Genomic DNA, 24,574 nt, shown 5'->3' on the forward strand with positions numbered 1-24,574 from the left:
GTGTTTCTAAGCTGAGGAATCTGTGGCTAGATAAGAGTATCCACCAGAATGAGCGCTACCGGAAGTAATTTATTAATCTTCATTGTTAATTCCTAATGGGAGGAGAAACAAAAGTCCTGCATAATAACTACATCATAAATCATTTCACCTGGATAGCCGAAAGTTAGAGGTCTTGACGTGACTGGTACTGCCTCCGGTGTGGAAAAGTCTATCTTGTAATCAGTGCCAGTCGACGACCAGATTACGTAGCAAAGTACAGTAAATTATGTGGCATGAAAAGGACACCTATGCAACATAACAAAGCACTTCTGTTGCGGCTTAATTTTGATATTTTGTCTATTTAAATCTCTTTAATCCTGTCTGAGTGAAAGTTGCACAACTTTATTACCACTGTATTGCCAGCATGCAGCAATCAGTAATTGATAGGTTCTCATTTAACCATTGCAGATTGTCTACCACTGAGCAGCAGCATGTGTGGCAATGTATTTGCTAAAATTTACACTTGCAGTTTGTGGTGTATTAATTGGCAAGGGCAGTAAATGGGTAGTTATTTGGAAAACGCCACAACCACAGTAACATAATTTCACTCGGCCCTGATAATAAATTGCATTGGAACTCGACAGTTGCGCATCTGTTATCCTTCTCATGATTGTCGTAAATCAAGGTGATAGTCTGGGTGCTAGGCTGAAATGAGGGTTTTGTCGGAAGAAATGACACGCTTCCAATAAACCATGAATGTCACCTTGAGATATTCTCTTCCCTCTCTTTCCTGCTAAAATAGGGTGCCATGTTTGCTATTCCTACGCACAGTGGTTTGTGATCGAGAGCATGACTAATGGCCTGTAAGTGAGATTCAGTTGAAGTCTTCTGCTCTTTGAAGCATTTTAATTATTGTAGGGGTAGATGAATCAGTAGTTGTACCTCTTTAGCTTATGTAAATCTGTTTATCAGAACCGAAGTTGGCGTGTTAAAGTTGCATGGGGTTAAGTAGTTTGGCTTGTGCATTGTCTCCCTCCTGAGCTTTTTTGATACTATTAGGTAATGATGAATTTAACAATGTTATAAAAGGTATTAATGGTGTAGAAGGGCACAGGAACTGATATTGGCGTAGGAATCTTTTTTGTTCATTATCCTGACATTTAGTGGTTGGGTCCAGAAGTGTTTTCGTCCCTTCTCTTTATGTGGTGCTGTGTTCCACCTGGCGGGACGCCAGACATACTGCCTAGAAGCCCTTTAACATGTTCGCCTTCTTCAGATTCTTTGTTTATGCGGATGGGTCTGGAAGCAGAGCAGAGAGCTATGAAGTCAAAGGAGGGAAGAAAGAAAGCACCACCACCCTCCAAGCACTTGAATCCCCCCAACCATCCACGCACCCTCCCAACCACCAAGAAAGAGTCAAGGAATCTCTGAAAGTGGCAGGATTTGGACCAAACTACTCACTGATGTCGAGGAAGATCACCAAGTTAGAAGAAAAACAACATTCTTTGAAGAGTTAGTGAAGGAAACAAATTGACCACATGGGCCAGAGAATGAGCAATGGGTTATGTCCTAAATGTGCCTCTGCAAGCACACAATATTTCTGATGAAGGTATTGATATTTTGGAATGGCTGGTGCACTATATGGTCATCCATCCATACTCCTATATTAATGTGTTTCAAATATTGACAGTTCTGGCTTCTTTTAGGATCTAGCCAAAGTATTTAGACTACACTATTTTTTTATATATTTTTTTGAAACCTTTTTATTAAATCTTGTCAGTAACACGAACTGCATAGTTGCATTAGTATTCACAATATAAGAATATTAGAATCGACCATACCAACCCTTTTTGCCCTAAGCAGCTTCCAAGATTAATATGAGATTAGTTATCTAAACTCCCAGTACATCATTTTCACCCACACAAAGTGGTCTATTCATAGGAACAGTAAGTCTTGTTAACATTTCTTCCCATTCAGCAAGATCTGCCATCACTTAGTTGTCTTTTGGTGAGCTTCATATGTAGTTCATTCACCAATATTCTTCTTTTTCCAGAGGGCAAGCCCTAAGGGCTCGCTCACGGAATTGATATGCACCTTTTGGATAGTTCCTAAAGATATCATGCATAATTTCATTTTATAACCCTTCCTGCCAGTAAGCTTTTCCTTACAAACTTCTTGAGCAGGACACCTGTAGTCACTTTTAAACTGTTCACCACATTGTCTCAGAACCCAGCAACTTGGGGGCAGCTTCACATCATATGCAGAAAGTCCTCGTACCCAGCGAACTGTACTTACTTCAGGCAAGCCGTCTCCTAGGGTAAATTAGTGCCAACTTCATGTGGGTAAAAAATGTTTTATGTAAGAAATGCAATTGTGTTGTTTTAAATCGTGCTTTGGAGGAGATGCGCTTGACCTGCTCACACTCCTTCCTCCATTCAGCGTGTCAGTGGCTCTGGGCATTCCTCAGTCCACTTCCCATAGGCCTGTAGACCACGTTATCATTTCAGTGGTGGGTGTCATCTGGCGTTTGGACTCAGACCCGCATGTATCTAGGATATAGTCTACGCCTCTTCTTTTAGAATTTCCGGTAGAACAACTGAACCTAGAACCTTAAATGGACATTATGGGCTTTTCTTTTTTGGTGGTGTTGTAGTGTCCTCTGCATTCCTTATTAATAGACTTTGCAACTGTAGGTGAGGGTAAGGTTCATATGTTTTCGTCTCCCTCTCATCATACCATGCTTTGTTGTGCTGTTATCAGCAGAAAGCAGATAGCATTCCGCCCACATGCACCTGAAAGCTGTAAGCAGAACCACTGATGCAGTTCTTGTACTACAAGGTCAGCCACGCACTTGTTTTATTGCTGTGGCCATGTATAATGCGGTCAGAGTTAGTTAGATATTAATACAGTATTTATGACAGAACACCTTGATAGTTAGTATTTTATCACTGTTGACTATTATTATCTAAGTATTAATGCATCATGGAAGGACACCGGGGCATCGACACTGTATTTGATTAGAATTCATCAGTTGCTTGAGAGGTTAGAGAGTTGTAGTTTCAACAGATTTCTGCAGGCCTAAGCAAGTAGAAGAGTTATTTTTGCAAGAAGTGGAACACCTTGTGCCCTGTTGTCTTCCGGAGTATGTTGGATATTCCCTGGAGTCCAATATTAGGTGGTTTGTTGAGCATATTAACACTGGTAATGCACATGGTTTGGGCCAGCTGCTGCTCAAAAAGTTCAAGACTGTGTATGTCGGCATGTAATGAGGATTTATCATTGAGCAGACTTCCAGGGTCCAGGATGCGCAATATTTGTATTTCTCCGAAAATATAAATATGTACTGGACTTTTAACTGCCTCACTGTCCATGAGTAATATATCTGTTGAGAATCTTACACAAATTACTTGGCCCTATGAGTGCTTGTACTACGAAGTACCTAGTCATGGGTTACACACGCCTTTTTGTTATCATTGTAGTAATCAGAGAAGCCATCTTGTTTCTCTAAAGACACAAGCAGCGTCACTGAACGTGTTGTAGTACCTCATTCCGCCAATTGTAGCTCTGCTTAATGTAAGTATGACAAAAACTGTACGTGGTGCTTCACTGCTCCTTGAGGCCAGGTTGCTGCTGTATGAAGTGCCTGAAATGTTTGTGAGAAGAAAGGGTCCCTCATGTTTCAGCATTATACTTATTTCCATTTCTAGCATTCATTTGGGACTGTGGAATCCCCAAAACACTCAATTCTTTATAACTTGATCAACGCCTAATTTGAGCTATTCTCTTGTACGATGTACCAGACTTTCACTGGTGTCCTTGTGCCAATTTTTGAATTTCTTAACTGTGTTATATAGTGGAAATATGCTTTTTGCAATTAGTCGTTAATTTGAGACCTGTGCCTTCCATGTGCTATAGATCATATATTTGAAGAAACTGCCTGAAGATGTGTACAAGCTTCTGTTGGTGGTTAGCCCATCCTATCTTCCATTCAGGTAAATATAAAACCAGATAATTGACAGCTCATTTAATTTAAAACGCAAACGATCATCTTAGTCTTTCTTGTTTTGTTTTCTCGTCAAACACTCTCTGCAACGAACATCTGACACTTTATAACAATGTTGGCTAATGTTTTAAGAAACTGTACATATAATTTTGCATACTTCGCATCACAGTACATTCCTAACACTCTTAATCATTTAAACTTGTGGGATGTGTAAACAGGTACTGGAGAAGACCAGGCCATTTCTACACTGAGCATAGTAATCTGTTGTTAAGGTCAGCTGCCCCTCGTGTGCCTTTGAATGAATCTGTTGTTAAGGTCAGCTGCCCCTCGTGTGCCTTTCCCACCCCTCTTTCCTATCCCTCCCAACTCTGCTGTGGGCCTAATCAAAGACCAGAGGCCTAGTTTCTTTTTCTAATACTGATAGAAAAATCACGTTTTTTGCACATCTTTTACTATTCACTGGTTGCATGCCCTTTCTTGGACTTAAGTCGTCTTCATTCATTCCCGGTTTACTGCTCATATCACAGATGAAAATTATGCAATCTGTGCCGTTTTCAAAATGGGTCCTGTACTGATTATACTCGTAGGGCTTGTCACTTAAATATTTCGCATGTAATTGGCCTTATGTGATGTATTTTTTTTTTTTTCCCAACTTTGTTTCGTCCCCTCCACAGCATTTTTGGGAGGTGTCTCCCAAGCTTAAAAGGCACTGTAAATCATAATTCTAAACCTGTTAATTTAATAGATGTTAACCAATTTTGTGATTCCAAAGTCCAGGTCCCTACAAGTACGTATTTTCTGGGCCTGCGTGTGCATATTGGTTCTCCATTTTCTGATCTTAGGCTGTAACACTAGCTCAGAAGGACCAATAGGAGGGGCAGAAAAAGCAGGACCAGACAGGCTGCTGCCAAGTGCTGCTGTGTGTTCTGCAGCTTATGTCCATTTTCCAGAGTCACAGGAGCAACTACAGAAAGGTTCACTTGATCAAATCCTAGGTGAGTAGGCATTTCATGGCCAACAGTCGCACACCATTTGGTCTTCCACATCTACTCAAGACTTTTCAGATCAGTTGTCTCAGAGCTGTTTCAGTAAATACAATAGGGACACTAAATAATCACCCAGGAAACTAGGTAAATATTAAAATAATCCAAAGAGTAGCTCCTGAAGGGAGTAACTTGCATATAATTTAGACTTGATACAGGTTGCTGGTGTCAAAAGAAACACGTGTACTCTGAATAGGAATAGCTAATGCAAAATGTGTGTATATATACTCAAAGAAATATATATAAAACATTCAATGAATTTCATTGAGGCTCATATATCAAAAGCACACCCATCAGCCAATAGTCACATGATTTGAATCACACCTCTTTGAGTGGTAAATAATGTTTAACAGATAAATTCAACAAACCAGTACATCCAGAAATCGTCCCAATAGCGATTGTAGTATGTGTTTGGATGATGGTAAGAATGGATATATTGTTGACATTTTGGTCTTTTAAGGATAACAAGTACACAAGACCATCCTCTGGACTAGGTGTTGATAATGCAGAAATGATCAACCTTTGTATAAACTAGCTATCATTAAGGAAGAAATAAATCAACCTCCAAATACCGTATACCATCCAAATACCTTATCTACCATGTAAGATTTCATACAAAGGAAGTGTCCAGGAATCAGTCCATTCAAATGTCACAAGAAACATGAATAAACCAAAACTATTTTGATATAAACACCTAGTTCTGAGAAAAGCTTGACAGGTGGCTATAATGGTTGACATTACCATCTGAAAACTTACTGCATGGATCCACCTTCTAAGATGATGACTCTTAGAGCTTCTTGTGGAGAAACAGATGCCAACCTGAATACCAGTGACTACAAGGACCTGCGTCTAACCGTTTGCCACCAGTCCTAACTTGCTACGTATATTACCTGCCAATTGGTAGCCAGAGCTTAAGCCTCCTCCTCCTTTATCCATCTCTTCTCTCCTATTTTGTTATCTCCTTCCCCACACTTTTTCTGTTGGCCAGCCCTGCTTCCTTCCTTTCTGCCCTCCTTTTCCAATGTAATTATCCATAGTGAATATGTATGGAATATGTCAGAAAGAAGACACCTTGACCAATAGTGAAGAATATGTACGTTTACTGCAATGAAGACCAAAACACCACTAGTATTGACGAACCTGGTACCCATCTTGGCTAAAGACCAGCCACGCTCCATGATGGCTAAACAAAGTACCCTGGATAAATACACCAAAATCGGCGCTATGATGCCCAACACGTGTGAACCTGGAGGTACTGTACCAGATAACACAGTGCTGCTGGTGGCCATTACACAGTCCAGGGATATGCTTGACGCTAAGATTGGGGCTATCAGCTCGGACGTCACCCCGCCACGACCTTAGGAAATTGGTAGAGCGGATCACTGAATTTGACACCAGGGTTTCTGGCATTGAGGATTCAGTCGCGGCCATACAGTAAAAGGTCAACACACTGACAGTCCTAACGAAAGAGCTAGCAGCGCACGTGGAGGATGTGGGGGGGGGGGGGGGGCTGCGCCCAGTGCAGTAACCTGCGATTTGTAGGCTTTCCAGAAGGATGCAAGAGCCCCTCCCTGGACAAATTTCTGATGAATTGGCTCCGCTTGGTGGTCTCACCAGACTTCCTCTCAAAATGTTATTATGTGGTTGAGGGCCCACAGAGTTTTAGTAAAGAAACCTCCTCCTGAGGCGAGACCATGTCCGGTGATACTTAACTATTTGGACAGAGATGCCATTCTTAAATATGCCTGTGCACAAGATAAAATCCTATGTACATCACATCGCGTAGTGAATTTCCCGTATCATACGAAAATGGTGCACCAACAGCGCCAATCCTTCATGGCAGTGAAACAGTGCTTAAGAGATCTCAAAATTTCCTATATGCTGTTCTATACGGTGCACTTGAGTCTTGTCTACAACTCACACTGTTCTTTCACTCCCCAGAGGAAGTCTTCACCTGGACAGATGAATCGGTGTAGCTGAAACCACGTACGCGGCCCCACATGGATTCCGATTTGTCTCAGAGTGGCAGACGGTCCCGTCTGGCCAAACCCACCGGGAAGTGTTGCAATAACTCCTGCTCGTCCGGGAGGAACACACGCTGTGAAGATGCACTGTCAATTTCTCATCTGCTGAACAAGCATGTGACATATCTGATTCATAAAGCTTTGCCAACAGAAGTTTGCACACCCCTAATACAGTTACCAAGGTGTTATCTAGGCGCAATGTATTGTGGAACACTTTTTTTGACTGCACCCCAGAGATAAAGGCTTACCTTCTCTAGAGCGAGTTTTTGTTTGGGTCGGTTATGGGGATCCATTGGCAATAGTTCCCTAGGGGGGGTCACTGTTGAGGCGCCTGGGTGGAATCTTCCGCAACAGGTACTTCTTGTTCATTGAAGTATGAGGGTGGGGGGGGGGGGAGGGAATAGTTTGATCATTTTTGTTTATGTACAGACCGAACATGCATGCCTACCTCGACCCACACTAGATAACAATCATACCTGTAGCCCAGCCAAAAAAAGTGTGACAGACTCCATGGGCCCCCCTTGGACACATTTTTCTTCTCACGTGAAACGTTCTGGGGGTTCTTGACAAAAAAAATGGGGTGCAGTACTGAAACAAGCTAAGAGACTTGGGGCAGACATACTACTTCTCCAAGAGACATCTGGCTCCAACGCTTCCTGCCTGGCCAGGGATGGTTACTCACAAGTATACCATTCCGGGTTTGTGAGGGGCTCATGTGGCACTGGCATCCTGATTCACCGTAGGATCCCCTTTTTGTTCACCTAAATGTGGCTGGACAAGTATGGTAGATCCATGCTGGTGACAGGCACATTGTACAGAGAACCTCAAACACTTGGTAGCATATACGCCCCTCTGCCGTTGGGGCAATCTTTCATAGATCCGGTTGTGGGTTCTGGAGTGAACTACCAGACTGGCTCCCCATTATAGGGGGGAGATTGGAACGATGTGATGCATCCAGAGTAGGATAGATGGCGTGCCACAGGGGTGGTGACTGTTGCCAAAGGGTCTAAGCTGGCCTCCTTAGCGTCCACTCTGGGTTGGAGAGACTCCTGAAGGGCATATCACCCAAGAGACATAGGATATATATTATACTCAACTGTCCATGGCTCTGTCTTGAGATTAGACTATGATGGTCCCTAGCAGCCTACTTCATAGGTTGTTGAATATAGACATACTGCCCAGAGGACTCTCCGAACACTACTCAGTGGGCTTGAGGCTTCGAGTGGGATCGATACACCCAGCCTTCTGTTGGCACATGTCCCCATGGCATCCTCAAAATCCATTTTGCAAGACATTGCTCCATCAGTCAGTTACTGAATACCTTGCCCTTAATAGCACATCCGTGACCTCTGTAGAACTACTCTGGTAGGTGTTCAAATTGCCGATTCGGGGTGTGAACATTAGCTTCTGTGTCGGAGAGTGCAAAAGTAGGGCTAACAATCTAATTGACCTGGAGAAGAAAATACTAACGATAGAGGAACATAGTTGCTGGGCAGATGGTAGCGAGGCATGACGGTAGCTGGCCCAGCAGCGATACCAGCAGCAGCTGACAGACGAAGCCAATCACATTTAGAAGGCTGCTCAAATTTGTATATACCAATGGGGCGACAAATCTAGCAAGATACTACCTTGACTATGCCAAGCCGCCTGTGACATCCCTGGTGCCAGTGATTAGAGACGACCAGGTTAGGCTACTTTCTGGCCCCCATGATGTGGTTCTGAGATTGGCAGCCTATTACAAGGTGGTATAGACTCTGAGAAGAGAGGCAGTCTGACAAAATCATAGAATTTATTGAGGCAATTCTCCCACGGTCCCTGACTCTTGATGTTTGAGCCCTACTACACAAAGCTATAACAGAAGATAAACTATCTTCAGCCTGGCAGAGATGCAGGTGGGGAAAAACCCAGGCCCAAACGTGTTCCCCAATGAAGCGTTTCCTGGGGGTGATTCACTTGGCACTAGAGGAATTGATACACCTGCTAGACTGGAGACATGCTGAGTTTGTGGTCTTCCATGGGAGCACTCCTCGTACCACCTGATTTGGTTACGAAATCTAGAGCAAAAATCGAGTCAAAACCTTAGCTAATAGACTAATAAAATAGATACTTGATCTAGTCCACCCTGACCAAGTGGGCATTATGCCTCAAAGAGCCGCTCACCACTATATCAGACGTGTATACTACGCAATGGCTCTAGCAGATTGGCTGGGGAAACCAGCAGCAGTGCTATTAGCTGGTATGGGTAACGCTTTGACTCAGTCAGTTGGGAGTACCTATTTGCCCCCCTAAGACGCCTGAACCTGGGCTCCAGATTCCTATTGTATATTTGCTTGCTATATACAGACTTGACTGCCACTGCCTGGGTTTCTGGAGCAGTGTCCGATCCCTTTCCCATATGTCGGGGGACACAACAGGGATGTCTGCTGTCCCTGTTGCTGTTAGCTCTGGCCATAGAGCTGTACCCCCACTTCGCTACTAGATGCTGAGTTACAGAGCTACGGATCAAATGTACAAGGGCCAAACATACAAGAATGAAATGTGAAATACACAGATAGGACACTTGAGGTGTAGGGTTTGTGGGTGGGTGGCGCTAAATTGTCTGTGTAAGTTACTGTGTTATTGTCATTAGGGAGTGGGGGTTAGCATTCCAATCTCTTCTTTGTATTTTGAGGCCCTTTTGGCCATATGTCATTACTAAAGCGCACAAAAATTGTGGAAAAAAAAAAAACTGTGCTGGATGGGGACAGCTCACAAATTCAGGCTGGCCCTGCGATGGAGCGTGGGACAGATACAGTTAGTCTTGCTGAGAAATGTACCTTAAATCCTGGTTGGGGAGTGTTGCAATGTGCAGTGGCGGACCTAAGAAGAGATGCAAGGTCCGTGTTGAAGATGCGCTGCGCAGCAATGGTTCAAAAGAGACCACAGCTGGGCAGGCAGAGCACCTTTATCCCCACTGCCAAGAATCCAGGACTGGAGGGACACCACTCAGGAGGATAACAATTCACAGCAGGCAGAATCCAGGTGCAAGATTCAAAATGGTTGGAGCCTTTTCAGTCCCCGAAGCTCTGAACAGGAGGCCAGCTAACTTGCCCTTGTAGTCACTCAGGTGATTCTCTGTTCCAGATGCAGGTCTAGTGCTTCTCAGGTAGAAGGGCAGCAGGGCAGTCCTTCTTGCAGCAGCAAGGTCCAGATGTGTACTGAGGTGTTGGGTCTGAGGGTCCACTATTTATCCCTGGTACCAACTCTGAAGTGAGAAAAGTTTCTTGAGTCCTTCTGCTACAGTGATGTCTGGAATTTCCTGTCTTCCCTGCCCCAGCTTGTCTGAGGGCACCAGGGGTGTGGAATTTAATAAAATATCTACTTGTTCATGTAACAGGTTGCTTCACAAATCTACTTGCCTTGTGAAAAAACCTATTTGTCCTTTTGTTGACATGTAGTGCGTCGACAAATTATGGCAGCAATCTCATTATGTAAGAGCCCTGTTAATAGCCTGTCTGATTACGCCAGGGCTAATACCATAGTAGTGCTTAAATACTAGTAATTTCAAGTCCTACTATAGCAATTCCCTTATTTTGCCACGATCCACAGATCTACGTAATGGGGCACGAGGAAGCAGTAAGCAATAGTTCAAGGGCTGGAAAGCCTTTGAGTCTGTGCAAACCTACTAAACTGCATATTGTAAGGATTTTTACCAGCTCTTCTCTCTTTTTCCATACTGAGGAAATTTACTCCTGACAAGAGCAGAAGTAGAAGTTCTTCCAGGGTTGGGGGGTCAGGGGGTTGGGGTGGAAGTGGTTAGAGGGACGGTGAACTTGTAAATGCTCAATAGATTTTCCATAAACACTTGCATATTTGCTCGAGGTCGAAATTAGTTCACAAATAGTTTCCAGGAGTATGGTTTCCTGGCCTACTTCTGTACATTCTTGTGAATTCATGAAAGTCACTAATTTGAAGACATATGCCAGGGGTGCCCTTTTGCTGACTTTCATTAAGCATTGGGCCCCCAATTAGGTCTGGCGTTAACCAAGACATTTTGTTTGTATTAAAATTCTATTTCTCTCTATCCATCTGTCAACTGTGAGAGATAGCATTCTTCTCTTCCACAAGGAGCAGAATGGCACACAAAGTAGCTTTGTTCATTGCCTGGAACTACTGTGGCAATGTGTGCTTTTTGAGACCAAATTGTATTTATTTATTTAATAAAATATATATATATATATATATATATATATATATATATATTTATTTTTTTGCTTTTTGACGAAGCTTGTTACAGTGGTGAGGGCCTGGCAGTTTCGAAACAGTGTTTCAAAAGCCATGTCAAAACAAGACACACAGGGGGTCATTCTGACCCTGGCGGCCGGTGGCCGCCAGGGCCACCGACCACGGGAGCACCGCCAACAGGCTGGCGGTGCTCCAACGAGCATTCTGACCGCGGCGGTTCAGCCGCGGTCAGAAGCGGAAAGTCAGCGGTCTCCCGCCGACTTTCCGCTGCTCGTTTGAATCCTCCATGGCTGCGGAGCGCGCTCCGCAGCCATGAGGATTCTGACCCCCCCTACCGCCATCCTGTTCATGGCGGGAAAGCCGCCATGAACAGGATGGCGGTAGGGGGGGTCGCGGGGGCCCTGCCGTGCCCATGCCAATGGCATGGGCACGGTAGGGGCCCCCGTAAGAGGGCCCTGCAAGGTATTTCAGTGTCTGCCTTGCAGACACTGAAATACGCGACGGGTGCTACTGCACCCGTCGCACCTTCCCACTCCGCCGGCTCGATTACGAGCCGGCATCCTCGTGGGAAGGGAGTTTTTCCCTGGGCTGGCGGGCGGTCTTTTGGAGACCGCCCGCCAGCCCAGGGAAAAACTCATAATACCCTCCGCGGTCTTCTGACCGCGGAGCGGTATTATGGGGGCGGAATTCTGGCGGGCGGCCTCCGCCGCCCGCCAGAATTAGAATCAGCCCCACATTGTTAGAACCATTTTTTCCCTATTTTCTGAGCTCTAAACCTACTTCCAGTTTGTGATGGGAACCGGTATAAAAACCGTGGCTGTTCCAGAAAAGCTATAGATTTCTGAAAAGTAGGCAACATTTTGAATTCAGCAAGGGGCCATGTGTGTAAATCCCTCAAGATTTTCCTAAGAAAAATAACTGTTGAAAAAAGGAAATACTGAAAATGACTAGGAAATAAATGGCCATTTGTGGCAACATTTCCATTTGTAACTTTTTGTTACAATAGCAGGTTGACAAAAGCAGGATATCATTATGTCCGCTAGACCCTTCTGGTAGCGAAGCACCTAAGCTACCCAGAGCAAACAATTGAGCTGCACCACACAAGGGTTTTTCATTGAGTACAGAGTATAGACCAGTTCCTATAGCAAATAGGCAGAGTAAAAAATAGATATCAATGAGGCTCATGTATTTCTGAAATGGGCACAAGATATACAGTTTAGCAACAGTGGTTATTCCTACAGCTCTGAATTTGTAGGTACGCGTACTTGTGTATGACTTGGAGGGTCTTTTTCAAAATGTCCTCTTTCTTATGGCTTACATTTGAAAGGCACAAATGTAGCGATTTCCAATTGGAAATAGCAAATGTTGTTCTATTCTGTGCTCCTATAAGTCTCCTGATAAAAGTGACACCTTACTTTTGTGGGTAGACCTAGGGCCTGCAACAGGATACTGCCCAAAACGCAACATGGACACAGCACATTTTCCATCCAAAACTGACCCTCTTTTTTTTCTGACGTGGGTAGCTCTAGATTTTAGACCCTAGCTCAGGCAGCACCTAGGGAAACCAAGCCAACCTGTACAACTTTGAGAACTAGACACCTAAGGGTATCCAGGGTGGCATGTCTTCAGTGGATGCCAGTAGGTTTTATTTACCCACAATGCCCTGCAGACCTCCAACTTTGCCTGAAATCACGCATTTTCCTTACATTTCTGTGATGGAGCCTTCTGGAATAGCGGGACTCCACAAAAGTCCTACCACCCAGCAGTGCCCCACCTGTGTCAATAAAAACGCTGTCCCACTTGTGTGGCTGGGCATAGTGCTGCAACAGGAACGGATCAAACCAAGGACAAGGGAAGCGCTTGCATGGAAACTTGTAATGACCATGGTTGGATCCGTTCCCGGCACTAAAAAGAAAACCCAAGAGGAGATAAAACCTGCTGATAAGGTTAAGAGGCAGTTATACACAATACTTGAAGAATACAGTAAATAGATTCTTAGACAACTAACTAGATCACAAGATTACTCTAGTGCCAGTTGTGACCCATCAAATGAAATTCCTCCACCCATCCATGCTAGCACTGTGCAAGCTAAAGAGCAGGGGTCTCTCACTGAAAAATAATTTAATTAAAATTCATAAGCAAAATATCAGCTAAGACACCTGAGGTCTATACCCTCCCACAAATGTGCCTGGTCATACCATCGTTTCAAGAAGCAGCTCAGTTTTAGAGCTCTTTTGTCAATATGTAGACAATTTTATCAAACCATTTGTGAAACACCACCATTTGTGGAAGAGACAGTCCTGACTTTATAACTGGCATTGAGGACCCCCTATTTGATAGTAATAATCAAACCCTAGTGACCCTTGATATCCAGTCCTTATATAAAATCATTGCTCCGCATGAAGCAATTGTGGTCATCAGAGGTTTTAGACACTTGCCCAGCTCCTTTTGAGTTTATCAGCTACTTTAGCAGTGCCGTGGAACAGACACTTCAGATTCCTCAGTGACTTCTATTTAGTGGCAAAGCTATTGAGGGAGGCAGGGGGATGGGTGGCCACAACCCACCTATTCCCTATATGAACTGTTGTGAAAACAAGTTCCGGTTTGATTATATTAATCCTTTCCTTACAAATATTACGTAGTGGGAACACCACAGATTGTTTTTATTTTTTTAATTTATTTTTTATATAATTTGCATAACCCCAGTAGCCAATTACTAGGTAAACCCAATGTCCCTAATTTTTAGATAGCTCAACTATGGGTCTCCCAAATTATAAATGTGGCACGTGCAGCCTTTGCCCTAACACATTCATACCAAGGTTTTTGAACATGCCAAAACACATTTCTCACTTAAGTGTCATCCCAACTGCAATGATTGCAATATGTTTTATACAGTGTGATGTCCAAATTTTATATTGGAATGACCACGCAGCGAGTCTGTTATAGAATACTACGATACAAAACTAGGATGTGTTGCGGTACAGCAAATACCCCGTTAGTGTAGAGGATTTCCATCAAGCAAAACGCAAGGACCAGGACAAGTCATCAAACAAGTGACATTAATTGCACTTGTGGCTGCTATCTAAAGGACACTATTAATGCTGGAGTGTCGTCAGATCGAAAGACTGGGCTCAGTAGGACAGAGACTAAACCTTTCGGATGAGACTATGCAAACATTATGTTCGATGGCATCTGTCGCTGTAGATACGCATGTTTTGCAATAGCTCGCCATCTGGTGTTGGGCCGGAGTGTTACAAGTTGTTTTTCTTCGAAGAAGTCTTTCGAGTCACGGGACCGAGTGACTCCTCCTTTTGTCTCCATTGCGCATGAGCGTCGACTCCATCTTCGATTGTTTTTTTTCCGCCACCGGGTTCGGACGTGTTCCTGTCGCTCCGAGTTTCGGAACGGAAAGATAGCTAATTTCGGAAGATTTTCGTCGGTATTGTTGCGTTCGGGATCGGCGTAGTTAGATTCAACACCGCATCGAAGATCGAAGAGCTCCGGTGCCCTTCGGGGTAGTTTTTCGATCCCCCGTCGGGGCCTGGTCGGCCCGACCGCGTGCTGAAAAACGCCGATGGAACGGACCCCGTTCCGTTTCTGCCCCAAATGCCACAATAAATACCCCTATACAGACCAACACTTGGTCTGTAACCTGTGCCTGTCACCTGAGCACAGTGAAGACACCTGCGAGGCCTGTCGTGCGTTCCGGTCCCGAAAAACACTCCGAGACCGTCGAGCCAGAAGACTTCAGATGGCGTCCGCGCCGACAGCCCACCGAGAGTTCGAGGAACAAGAAGAGGAAGGTACCTTCTCGATCCAAGACTCAGACTCCGAAGGATTCGACGATACACAAACCGTGAGTAAGACGTCGAAAACCACAGAGAGGAAGATTTACAAGGCCCAGGGGACGCCACTGCCATCAGGCCATGGCTCCACCCATAAATTCGGTGACCGACCGTCGGCACCGAAAAAGGCCCAAACAGTGCCGAGATCGTCCGACTCCGGTCGAGACACCGGCACGCAGCCTTCTCGGGACCGAGAAAGTGCTGGAGACAAGCCTCGACACCGAGATGCCGGTGTGGACACGGCTCGACGCCGAGACAGCGGCACCGAAGAAGATCGACGCCGAGAGGTTTCGGCCCCGAAAAAGAAAAAAGTCACCTCGGAGCCGAAAAAACACGCAGACAGGGTTTCGATGCCGAAACAAACTGCAAGCGACCCAGCTTCAGGCTCTTATACAGAAGAGCACTCGCTAACCTCCCAAATGCAAAAGCATAGGTTTGAGGAAGAGCTACAATCATCTGATGTGGACCATACGCAAAAGCGTATTTTCATACAGCAGGGGACAGGAAAAATAAGCACCCTTCCCCCCATTAGAAGAAAGAGAAGGTTGGAGTTCCAAACTGAACAGACACCACAACCAAAAGTGGTGAAAAGAGTTACCCCACCACCCTCTCCTCCGCCCGTGATTAACGTCTCACCAGCACAAACTCCATCACACTCCCCAGCTCACATCACCATAAGCCAGGGTGACCAAGATCAAGACGCATGGGACCTATACGACGCCCCAGTGTCAGATAACAGTCCGGAGGCATACCCTACGAAGCCATCTCCACCAGAGGACATCACCGCGTATTCTCAAGTGGTGGCTAGAGCAGCACAATTTCACAACGTAAGCCTCCACTCAGAACAGGTCGAGGATGATTTTTTATTCAACACACTCTCCTCCACCCACAGCTCATACCAAAGCCTGCCTATGCTCCCTGGTATGCTCCGGCACGCAAAAGAAATCTTTAAGGAGCCGGTCAAAAGTAGGGCTATCACACCAAGGGTGGAAAAAAAGTATAAGGCGCCTCCTACAGACCCGGTTTTTATCACTACACAGCTGCCACCAGACTCTGTCGTTGTAGGAGCAGCTAGGAAAAGGGCCAACTCCCACACATCTGGAGATGCACCACCCCCAGATAAAGAAAGCCGCAAGTTCGATGCAGCTGGTAAGAGTCGCAGCACAAGCTGCAAACCAGTGGCGCATCGCGAACTCCCAGGCACTACTTGCGCGCTATGACAGAGCCCACTGGGACGAGATGCAACATCTCATTGAACATCTGCCCAAGGACTTACAAAATAGGGCAAAACAAGTGGTTGAGGAGGGACAGACCATTACCAACAACCAGATCCGCTCCTCCATGGACGCTGCAGATACAGCTGCACGGACAATTAATACATCTGTAACTATCAGAAGGCATGCATGGCTCCGAACGTCTGGATTTAAACCAGAGATTCAACAAGCAGTTCTCAATATGCCTTTTAACGAAAAAGAACTGTTCGGTCCAGAAGTGGACACAGCGATTGAGAAACTCAAAAAAGATACGGACACTGCCAAAGCCATGGGCGCACTCTACTCCCCGCAGAGCAGAGGCAATTACAGCACATTCCGTAAAACACCCTTTCGAGGGGGGTTTCGGGGTCAGAGCACACAAGCCAGCACCTCACAAGCAACACCGTCCAGTTACCAGGGACAGTATAGAGGAGGTTTTCGGGGACAATATAGAGGAGGGCAATTCCCTAGGAATAGAGGAAGATTTCAGAGCCCCAAAACCCCTACTACTAAACAGTGACTCACATGTCACTCACCGCCTCCACACAACACCAGTGGGGGGAAGAATAAGTCATTATTACAAAGCATGGGAGGAAATCACTACAGACACTTGGGTTCTAGCAATTATCCAACATGGTTATTGCATAGAATTTCTACAATTCCCTCCAAACATACCACCAAAAGCACAAAATTTGACAACACACCATTCCAATCTCCTGGAGATAGAAGTGCAGGCACTATTGCAAAAGAATGCAATCGAATTAGTGCCAAACTCACAAATAAACACAGGAGTTTACTCACTGTACTTTCTGATACCAAAGAAGGACAAAACGCTGAGACCAATCCTAGACCTCAGAGTAGTGAACACTTTCATCAAATCAGACCACTTTCACATGGTCACACTACAAGAAGTATTGCCATTGCTAAAACTACACGACTACATGGCAACTTTAGACCTCAAGGATGCTTATTTCCATATACCAATACACCCATCGCACAGGAAATACCTAAGGTTTGTATTCAAGGGAATACATTACCAATTCAAGGTACTGCCTTTCGGATTAACAACCGCACCAAGAGTCTTTACCAAATGTCTAGCGGTAGTCGCTGCACACATAAGAAGGCAGCAAATACATGTGTTCCCATATCTAGACGACTGGCTAATCAAGGCCCATTCGTTAATAGAGTGCTCAAATCACACATCATATCATACAAACCCTCTTCAAACTAGGGTTCACCGTCAATTTCACAAAATCCAAAATTCTGCCGCGCAAGGTACAACAATACCTGGGAGCCATAATAGACACATCAAAAGGAGTAGCCACTCCAAGTCCCCAAAGAATTCAAAATTTCAACACCATCATACAACGCATGTATCCAACACAAAGGATACAAGCAAAGATGGTACTACAACTCCTAGGCATGATGTCTTCATGCATAGCCATTGTCCCAAACGCAAGACTGCACATGAGGCCCTTACAACAGTGCCTAGCATCACAATGGTCACAAGCACAGGGTCACCTTCTAGATCTGGTGTTAATAGACCGCCAAACTTACCTCTCGCTTCTGTGGTGGAACAACATAAATTTAAACAAAGGGCGGCCTTTCCAAGACCCAGTGCCACAATACGTAATAACAACAGATGCTTCCATGACAGGGTGGGGAGCACACCTCGATCAACACAGCATACAAGGACAATGGAACGTACATCAAACAAAACTGCATATAAATCACCTAGAACTTCTAGCAGTTTTTCAAGCACTAAAAGCTTTCCAACCAATAATAGTTCACAAATACATTCTCGTCAAAACAGACAACATGACAACAATGTATTATCTAAACAAGCAAGGGGGGACGCACTCCACGCAGTTAAGCCTGCTAGCACAAAAGATTTGGCGTTGGGCAATTCACAACCAAATTCGCCTAATAGCACAATTTATACCAGGGATCCAAAATCAACTCGCAGACAATCTCTCTCGAGATCACCAACAGGTCCACGAATGGGAAATTCACCCCCAAATTCTGAACACTTATTTCAAACTCTGGGGAACACCTCAGATAGACTTGTTTGCGACAAAGGAGAACGCAAAATGCCAAAACTTCGCATCCAGATACCCACACAAACAGTCCCAAGGCAATGCCCTATGGATGAACTGGTCAGGGATATTTGCTTACGCTTTTCCTCCTCTCCCTCTCCTTCCTTACCTGGTAAACAAACTCAGTCAAAACAAACTCAAACTCATATTAATAGCACCAACTTGGGCAAGGCAACCCTGGTACACAACGCTGCTAGACCTATCAGTAGTACCCTGCATCAAATTGCCCAACAGGCCAGATCTGTTGACATAGCACAACCAAAAGATCAGACACCCAGATCCAGCATCGCTGAATCTAGCAATCTGGCTCCTGAAATCCTAGAATTCGGGCACTTACAACTTACCCAAGAATGTATGGAAGTCATAAAACAAGCCAGAAGGCCATCCACCAGGCACTGCTATGCAAGTAAATGGAAGAGGTTTGTTTGCTACTGCCATATTAATCAAATACAACCATTACACACAACTCCAGAACATGTAGTGGGTTACTTGCTTCACTTACAAAAATCTAACCTGGCTTTCTCTTCCATTAAAATACACCTTGCAGCAATATCTGCATACCTGCAGACTACCTATTCAACTTCCCTATATAAGATACCAGTCATTAAAGCATTCATGGAGGGCCTTAGGAGAATTATACCACCAAGAACACCACCTGTTCCTTCATGGAACCTAAATGTTGTCCTAACTAGACTTATGGGTCCACCTTTTGAACCCATGCACTCCTGCGAAATACAGTTCCTAACCTGGAAGGTGGCATTTCTCATCGCCATCACTTCCCTAAGAAGAGTAAGCGAGATTCAGGCGTTTACAATACAGGAACCTTTTATACAACTACACAAGAATAAGGTCGTCCTAAGGACCAATCCTAAATTTTTGCCAAAGGTTATTTCACCGTTCCATCTAAATCAAACAGTGGAACTTCCAGTGTTCTTTCCACAGCCAGATACCGTAGCTGAAAGGGCACTACATACATTAGATGTCAAAAGAGCATTGATGTATTACATTGACAGAACAAAAAACATCAGAAAGACTAAACAACTATTTATTGCATTTCAAAAACCTCATGCAGGAAACCCAATATCAAAACAAGGTATAGCCAGATGGATAGTTAAATGCATCCAAATCTGCTACCTTAAAGCTAAACGACAGCTGCCCATTACACCAAGGGCACACTCAACCAGAAAGAAAGGTGCTACCATGGCCTTTCTAGGAAACATCCCAATGCAAGAAATATGTAAGGCAGCCACATGGTCTACGCCTCACACATTCACCAAGCACTACTGTGTAGACGTGTTATCCGCACAACAAGCCACAGTAGGTCAAGCCGTATTAAGAACATTATTTCAGACTACTTCCACTCCTACAGGCTGATCCACCGCTTTTGGGGAGATAACTGCTTACTAGTCTATGCAAAACATGCGTATCTACAGCGACGGATGCCATCGAACTGAAAATGTCACTTACCCAGTGTACATCTGTTCGTGGCATCAGTCGCAGTAGATTCGCATGTGCCCACCCGCCTCCCCGGGAGCCTGTAGCAGTTTGGAAGTTACCTTCAACTATTTATATATGTATCATCTCAACCTTAAATAGGTGCATACTTAGTCACTCCATTGCATGGGCACTATTACTACAATTCAACTCCTACCTCACCCTCTGCGGGGAAAAACAATCGAAGATGGAGTCGACGCCCATGCGCAATGGAGACAAAAGGAGGAGTCACTCGGTCCCGTGACTCGAAAGACTTCTTTGAAGAAAAACAACTTGTAACACTCCGGCCCAACACCAGATGGCGAGCTATTGCAAAACATGCGAATCTACTGCGACTGATGTCACGAACAGATGTACACTGGGTAAGTGACATTTTCATTACTTATGCCATCTGAACCTGGACAAATTGTTTAACTTTATTCTTATACTTTATATTTTTTGCATAATAGCTTATTTAGTTTCTTCCGTTGGCCTGCTCCTTATATTATTTCACTCTTCCTGATGTACACAGACTAGTAACCTTTTTATGTCGAGCCTAGACAGCGATTGCACTGTCGCTTAGCGACCTATTTTCCTGAATGGCCAACTCCAGAAACACAGTCTGTACTTTTTCCAAAGCGGCATCCACGTGGGAAATAGTTTTAACTGCTGACCTCGGACTTTTCAGACTTAAGCTCTGTTTTTTTTAACTATTTATTGCCTACCACACCTCTGTTTTATTGTATAGAGCAAATGGGGCTCCCGGTTTCATACTTCACTCGCCGCTTGTGTAGCTCAGACAGAACGGCGAGAGGTGTAAGGACGACAGAGGTGTGTGGTGTTTTATTATTGTATATATCAGCAGTGCCCTCTGGTCCGTCCCATGTTGACCATCGCAGACATCGCATATCCCACAACTGCAGGCCTTCTTTCTTGCTGTACTTTGACTGGCGGTTTATTTACTCTATTTTTTTTTAAATACACTGTCAGTTTATTTTTTGTTTTGTAGCACATACATTAACCCATAGGATGTTAGTGCTTCCCTTGGCTGCCCCTACAGCCACATAATTACACTCCACACTACATACATGCAGTACACCCCAAACCAAAACTCGTAAGTAGAAGACTGTAGGAAGTTGGCTCTGTATGTGCTATTTCAAAGTAAGGAATAGCATGCACAGAGTCCAAGGGTTCCCCTTAGAGGTAAAATAGTGGTAAAAATAGATAATACTAATGCTCTATTTTGTGGTAGTGTGGTCGAGCAGTAGGCTTATCCAAGGAGTAGTGTTAAGCATTTGTTGTACATACACATAGACAATAAATGAGGTACACACACTCAGAGACAAATCCAGCCAATAGGTTTTTATATAGAAAAATATCTTTTCTTAGTTTATTTTAAGAACCACAGGTTCAAATTCTACATGTAATATCTCATTTGAAAGGTATTGCAGGTAAGTACTTTAGGAACTTCAAATCATAAAAATTGCATGTATACTTTTCAAGTTATTGACAAATAGCTGTTTTAAAAGTGGACACTTAGTGCAATTTTCACAGTTCCTAGGGCAGGTAAGTATTTGTTAGGTTAACCAGGTAAGTAAGACACTTACAGGGCTTAGTTCTTGGTCCAAGGTAGCCCACCGTTGGGGGTTCAGAGCAACCCCAAAGTCACCACACCAGCAGCTCAGGGCCGGTCAGGTGCAGAGTTCAAAGTGGTGCCCAAAACACATAGGCTAGAATGGAGAGAAGGGGGTGCCCCGGTTCCGGTCTGCTTGCAGGTAAGTACCCGCGTCTTCGGAGGGCAGACCAGGGGGGTTTTGTAGGGCACCGGGGGGGACACAAGTCCACACAGAAATTTCACCCTCAGCAGCGCGGGGGCGGCCGGGTGCAGTGTAGGAACAGGCGTCGGGTTCGCAATGTTAGTCTATGAGAGATCTCGGGATCTCTTCAGCGCTGCAGGCAGGCAAGGGGGGGATTCCTCGGGGAAACCTCCACTTGGGTAAGGGAGAGGGACTCCTGGGGGTCACTTCTCCAGGGAAAGTCCGGTCCTTCAGGTCCTGGGGGCTGCGGGTGCAGGGTCTCTCCCAGGCGTCGGGACTTTAGGTTCAAAGAGTCGCGGTCAGGGGAAGCCTCGGGATTCCCTCTGCAGGCGGCGCTGTGGGGGCTCAGGGGGGACAGGTTTTGGTACTCACAGTATCAGAGTAGTCCTGGGGTCCCTCCTGAGGTGTCGGATCTCCACCAGCCGAGTCGGGGTCGCCGGGTGCAGTGTTGCAAGTCTCACGCTTCTTGCGGGGAGCTTGCAGGGTTCTTTAAAGCTGCTGGAAACAAAGTTGCAGCTTTTCTTGGAGCAGGTCCGCTGTCCTCGGGAGTTTCTTGTCTTTTCGAAGCAGGGGCAGTCCTCAGAGGATGTCGAGGTCGCTGGTCCCTTTGGAAGGCGTCGCTGGAGCAGGATCTTTGGAAGGCAGGAGACAGGCCGGTGAGTTTCTGGAGCCAAGGCAGTTGTCGTCTTCTGGTCTTCCGCTGCAGGGGTTTTCAGCTGGGCAGTCCTTCTTCTTGTAGTTGCAGGAATCTAATTTTCTAGGGTTCAGGGTAGCCCTTAAATACTAAATTTAAGGGCGTGTTTAGGTCTGGGGGGTTAGTAGCCAATGGCTACTAGCCCTGAGGGTGGGTACACCCTCTTTGTGCCTCCTCCCAAGGGGAGGGGGTCACACTCCTAACCCTATTGGGGGAATCCTCCATCTGCAAGATGGAGGATTTCTAAAAGTTAGAGTCACCTCAGCTCGGGACACCTTAGGGGCTGTCCTGACTGGCCAGTGACTCCTCCTTGTTTTTCTCATTATCTTCTCCGGCCTTGCCGCCAAAAGTGGGGCCTGGCCGGAGGGGGCGGGCAACTCCACTAGCTGGAGTGTCCTGCTGGGTTGGCACAAAGGAGGTGAGCCTTTGAGGCTCACCGCCAGGTGTGACAATTCCTGCCTGGGAGAGGTGTTAGCATCTCCACCCAGTGCAGGCTTTGTTACTGGCCTCAGAGTGACAAAGGCACCCTCCCCATGGGGCCAGCAACATGTCTCGGTTTGTGGCAGGCTGCTAAAACTAGTCAGCCTACACAGATAGTCGGTTAAGTTTCAGGGGGCACCTCTAAGGTGCCCTCTGTGGTGTATTTTACAATAAAATGTACACTGGCATCAGTGTGCATTTATTGTGCTGAGAAGTTTGATACCAAACTTCCCAGTTTTCAGTGTAGCCATTATGGTGCTGTGGAGTTTGTGTTTGACAAACTCCCAGACCATATACTCTTATGGCTACCCTGCACTTACAATGTCTAAGGTTTTGTTTAGACACTGTAGGGGTACCATGCTCATGCACTGGTACCCTCACCTATGGTATAGTGCACCCTGCCTTAGGGCTGTAAGGCCTGCTAGAGGGGTGTCTTACCTATACTGCATAGGCAGTGAGAGGCTGGCATGGCACCCTGAGGGGAGTGCCCTGTCGACTTACTCGTTTTGTCCTCACTAGCACACACAAGCTGGCAAGCAGTGTGTCTGTGCTGAGTGAGAGGTCTCCAGGGTGGCATAAGACATGCTGCAGCCCTTAGAGACCTTCCTTGGCATCAGGGCCCTTGGTACTAGAAGTACCAGTTACAAGGGACTTATCTGGATGCCAGGGTCTGCCAATTGTGGATACAAAAGTACAGGTTAGGGAAAGAACACTGGTGCTGGGGCCTGGTTAGCAGGCCTCAGCACACTTTCAATTGTAAACATAGCATCAGCAAAGGCAAAAAGTCAGGGGGCAACCATGCCAAGGAGGCATTTCCTTACAAAGACATTGAGATTTACGCCAGTAGCTTTAACTCTTGCAAATGTGCGACCTGTTGCATTGCAAATGCTTGTTTAAACTGTCCCCTTCTCTAAATATTAACCCTGAATGACTTAGTTTGCACTTTATCTATCTCGAGTGCTCCTTCACGTATCTTACTACAGTTCCTGTAATTCCCAGTTTGTCAGCCGTGCCTCTTGGCACAGCTTTGTTTTTTTCAACATACGTGTTAATGGTTACACCTTCCTTGTTAACGGATTGGCGATGCTTCCTAACGCTTGTGCACTGTTTTCATGAAGCAGCAGCTGCGGATCCTCCATGCGTGCCCTTCACCTTGACGGCTTTGGTGGCAGGTGTCGTCTGCCTTCGACCTTTGTCAGAGCAGGACTCTTTATTTTTTCCCCTCACCCATATTTCACCTGACTTCAGCAGATGTTTTCCCACATTGGACCCACATCTAGTCAGGACTTAATTTCCCTTGTACTGCAGCGACGGCTGGGGCTGACTGCGCCTTGTGTTCCAGTGACTGTACATTTTTCCCCGCACTGGTCCATCTATCCTTTTGCACACATGCCTTGACAGCTCATAATTGACTTTAAATACGTCTCTGTAACTCCTTTTTTTGCTTGCTTTGATAATATTGCTGTTTTCACCATAGGGTTCCCTAGTCCTTACCGGTAGTACTTTTTTTTACCTTATTACATAGTACATTTCTAATAATTCCTTCCTTGCTATATGTTTGAGAAGGAACTCATTCTTTATCATTACCTTGTCTTACTGTTTCTCTGGAAGCTCCTAGTGCTCCTCTGGTATTCCATTCTTCG

General features: G+C 45.3%; 1 protein-coding gene across 9 annotated transcripts in view; it reads left to right on the forward strand.

The window, feature by feature from the left end:
- The window catches only part of CDC14B (cell division cycle 14B), a 344,504-nt gene that overhangs the window by 58,218 nt on the left and 261,712 nt on the right, over nt 1-24,574 (forward strand). For all 9 annotated transcript variants that reach the window (XM_069227743.1, XM_069227768.1, XM_069227761.1 and 6 more), the window contains exon 5: nt 3,895-3,971. In XM_069227743.1, the coding sequence (XP_069083844.1) occupies nt 3,895-3,971 (77 nt within the window). The remainder of the gene's footprint in view (nt 1-3,894; nt 3,972-24,574) is intronic.

The sequence above is a fragment of the Pleurodeles waltl genome, chromosome 1_1 (genome assembly GCF_031143425.1).
Source record: "Pleurodeles waltl isolate 20211129_DDA chromosome 1_1, aPleWal1.hap1.20221129, whole genome shotgun sequence".
NCBI classification, from domain to species: Eukaryota; Metazoa; Chordata; class Amphibia; order Caudata; family Salamandridae; genus Pleurodeles; species Pleurodeles waltl.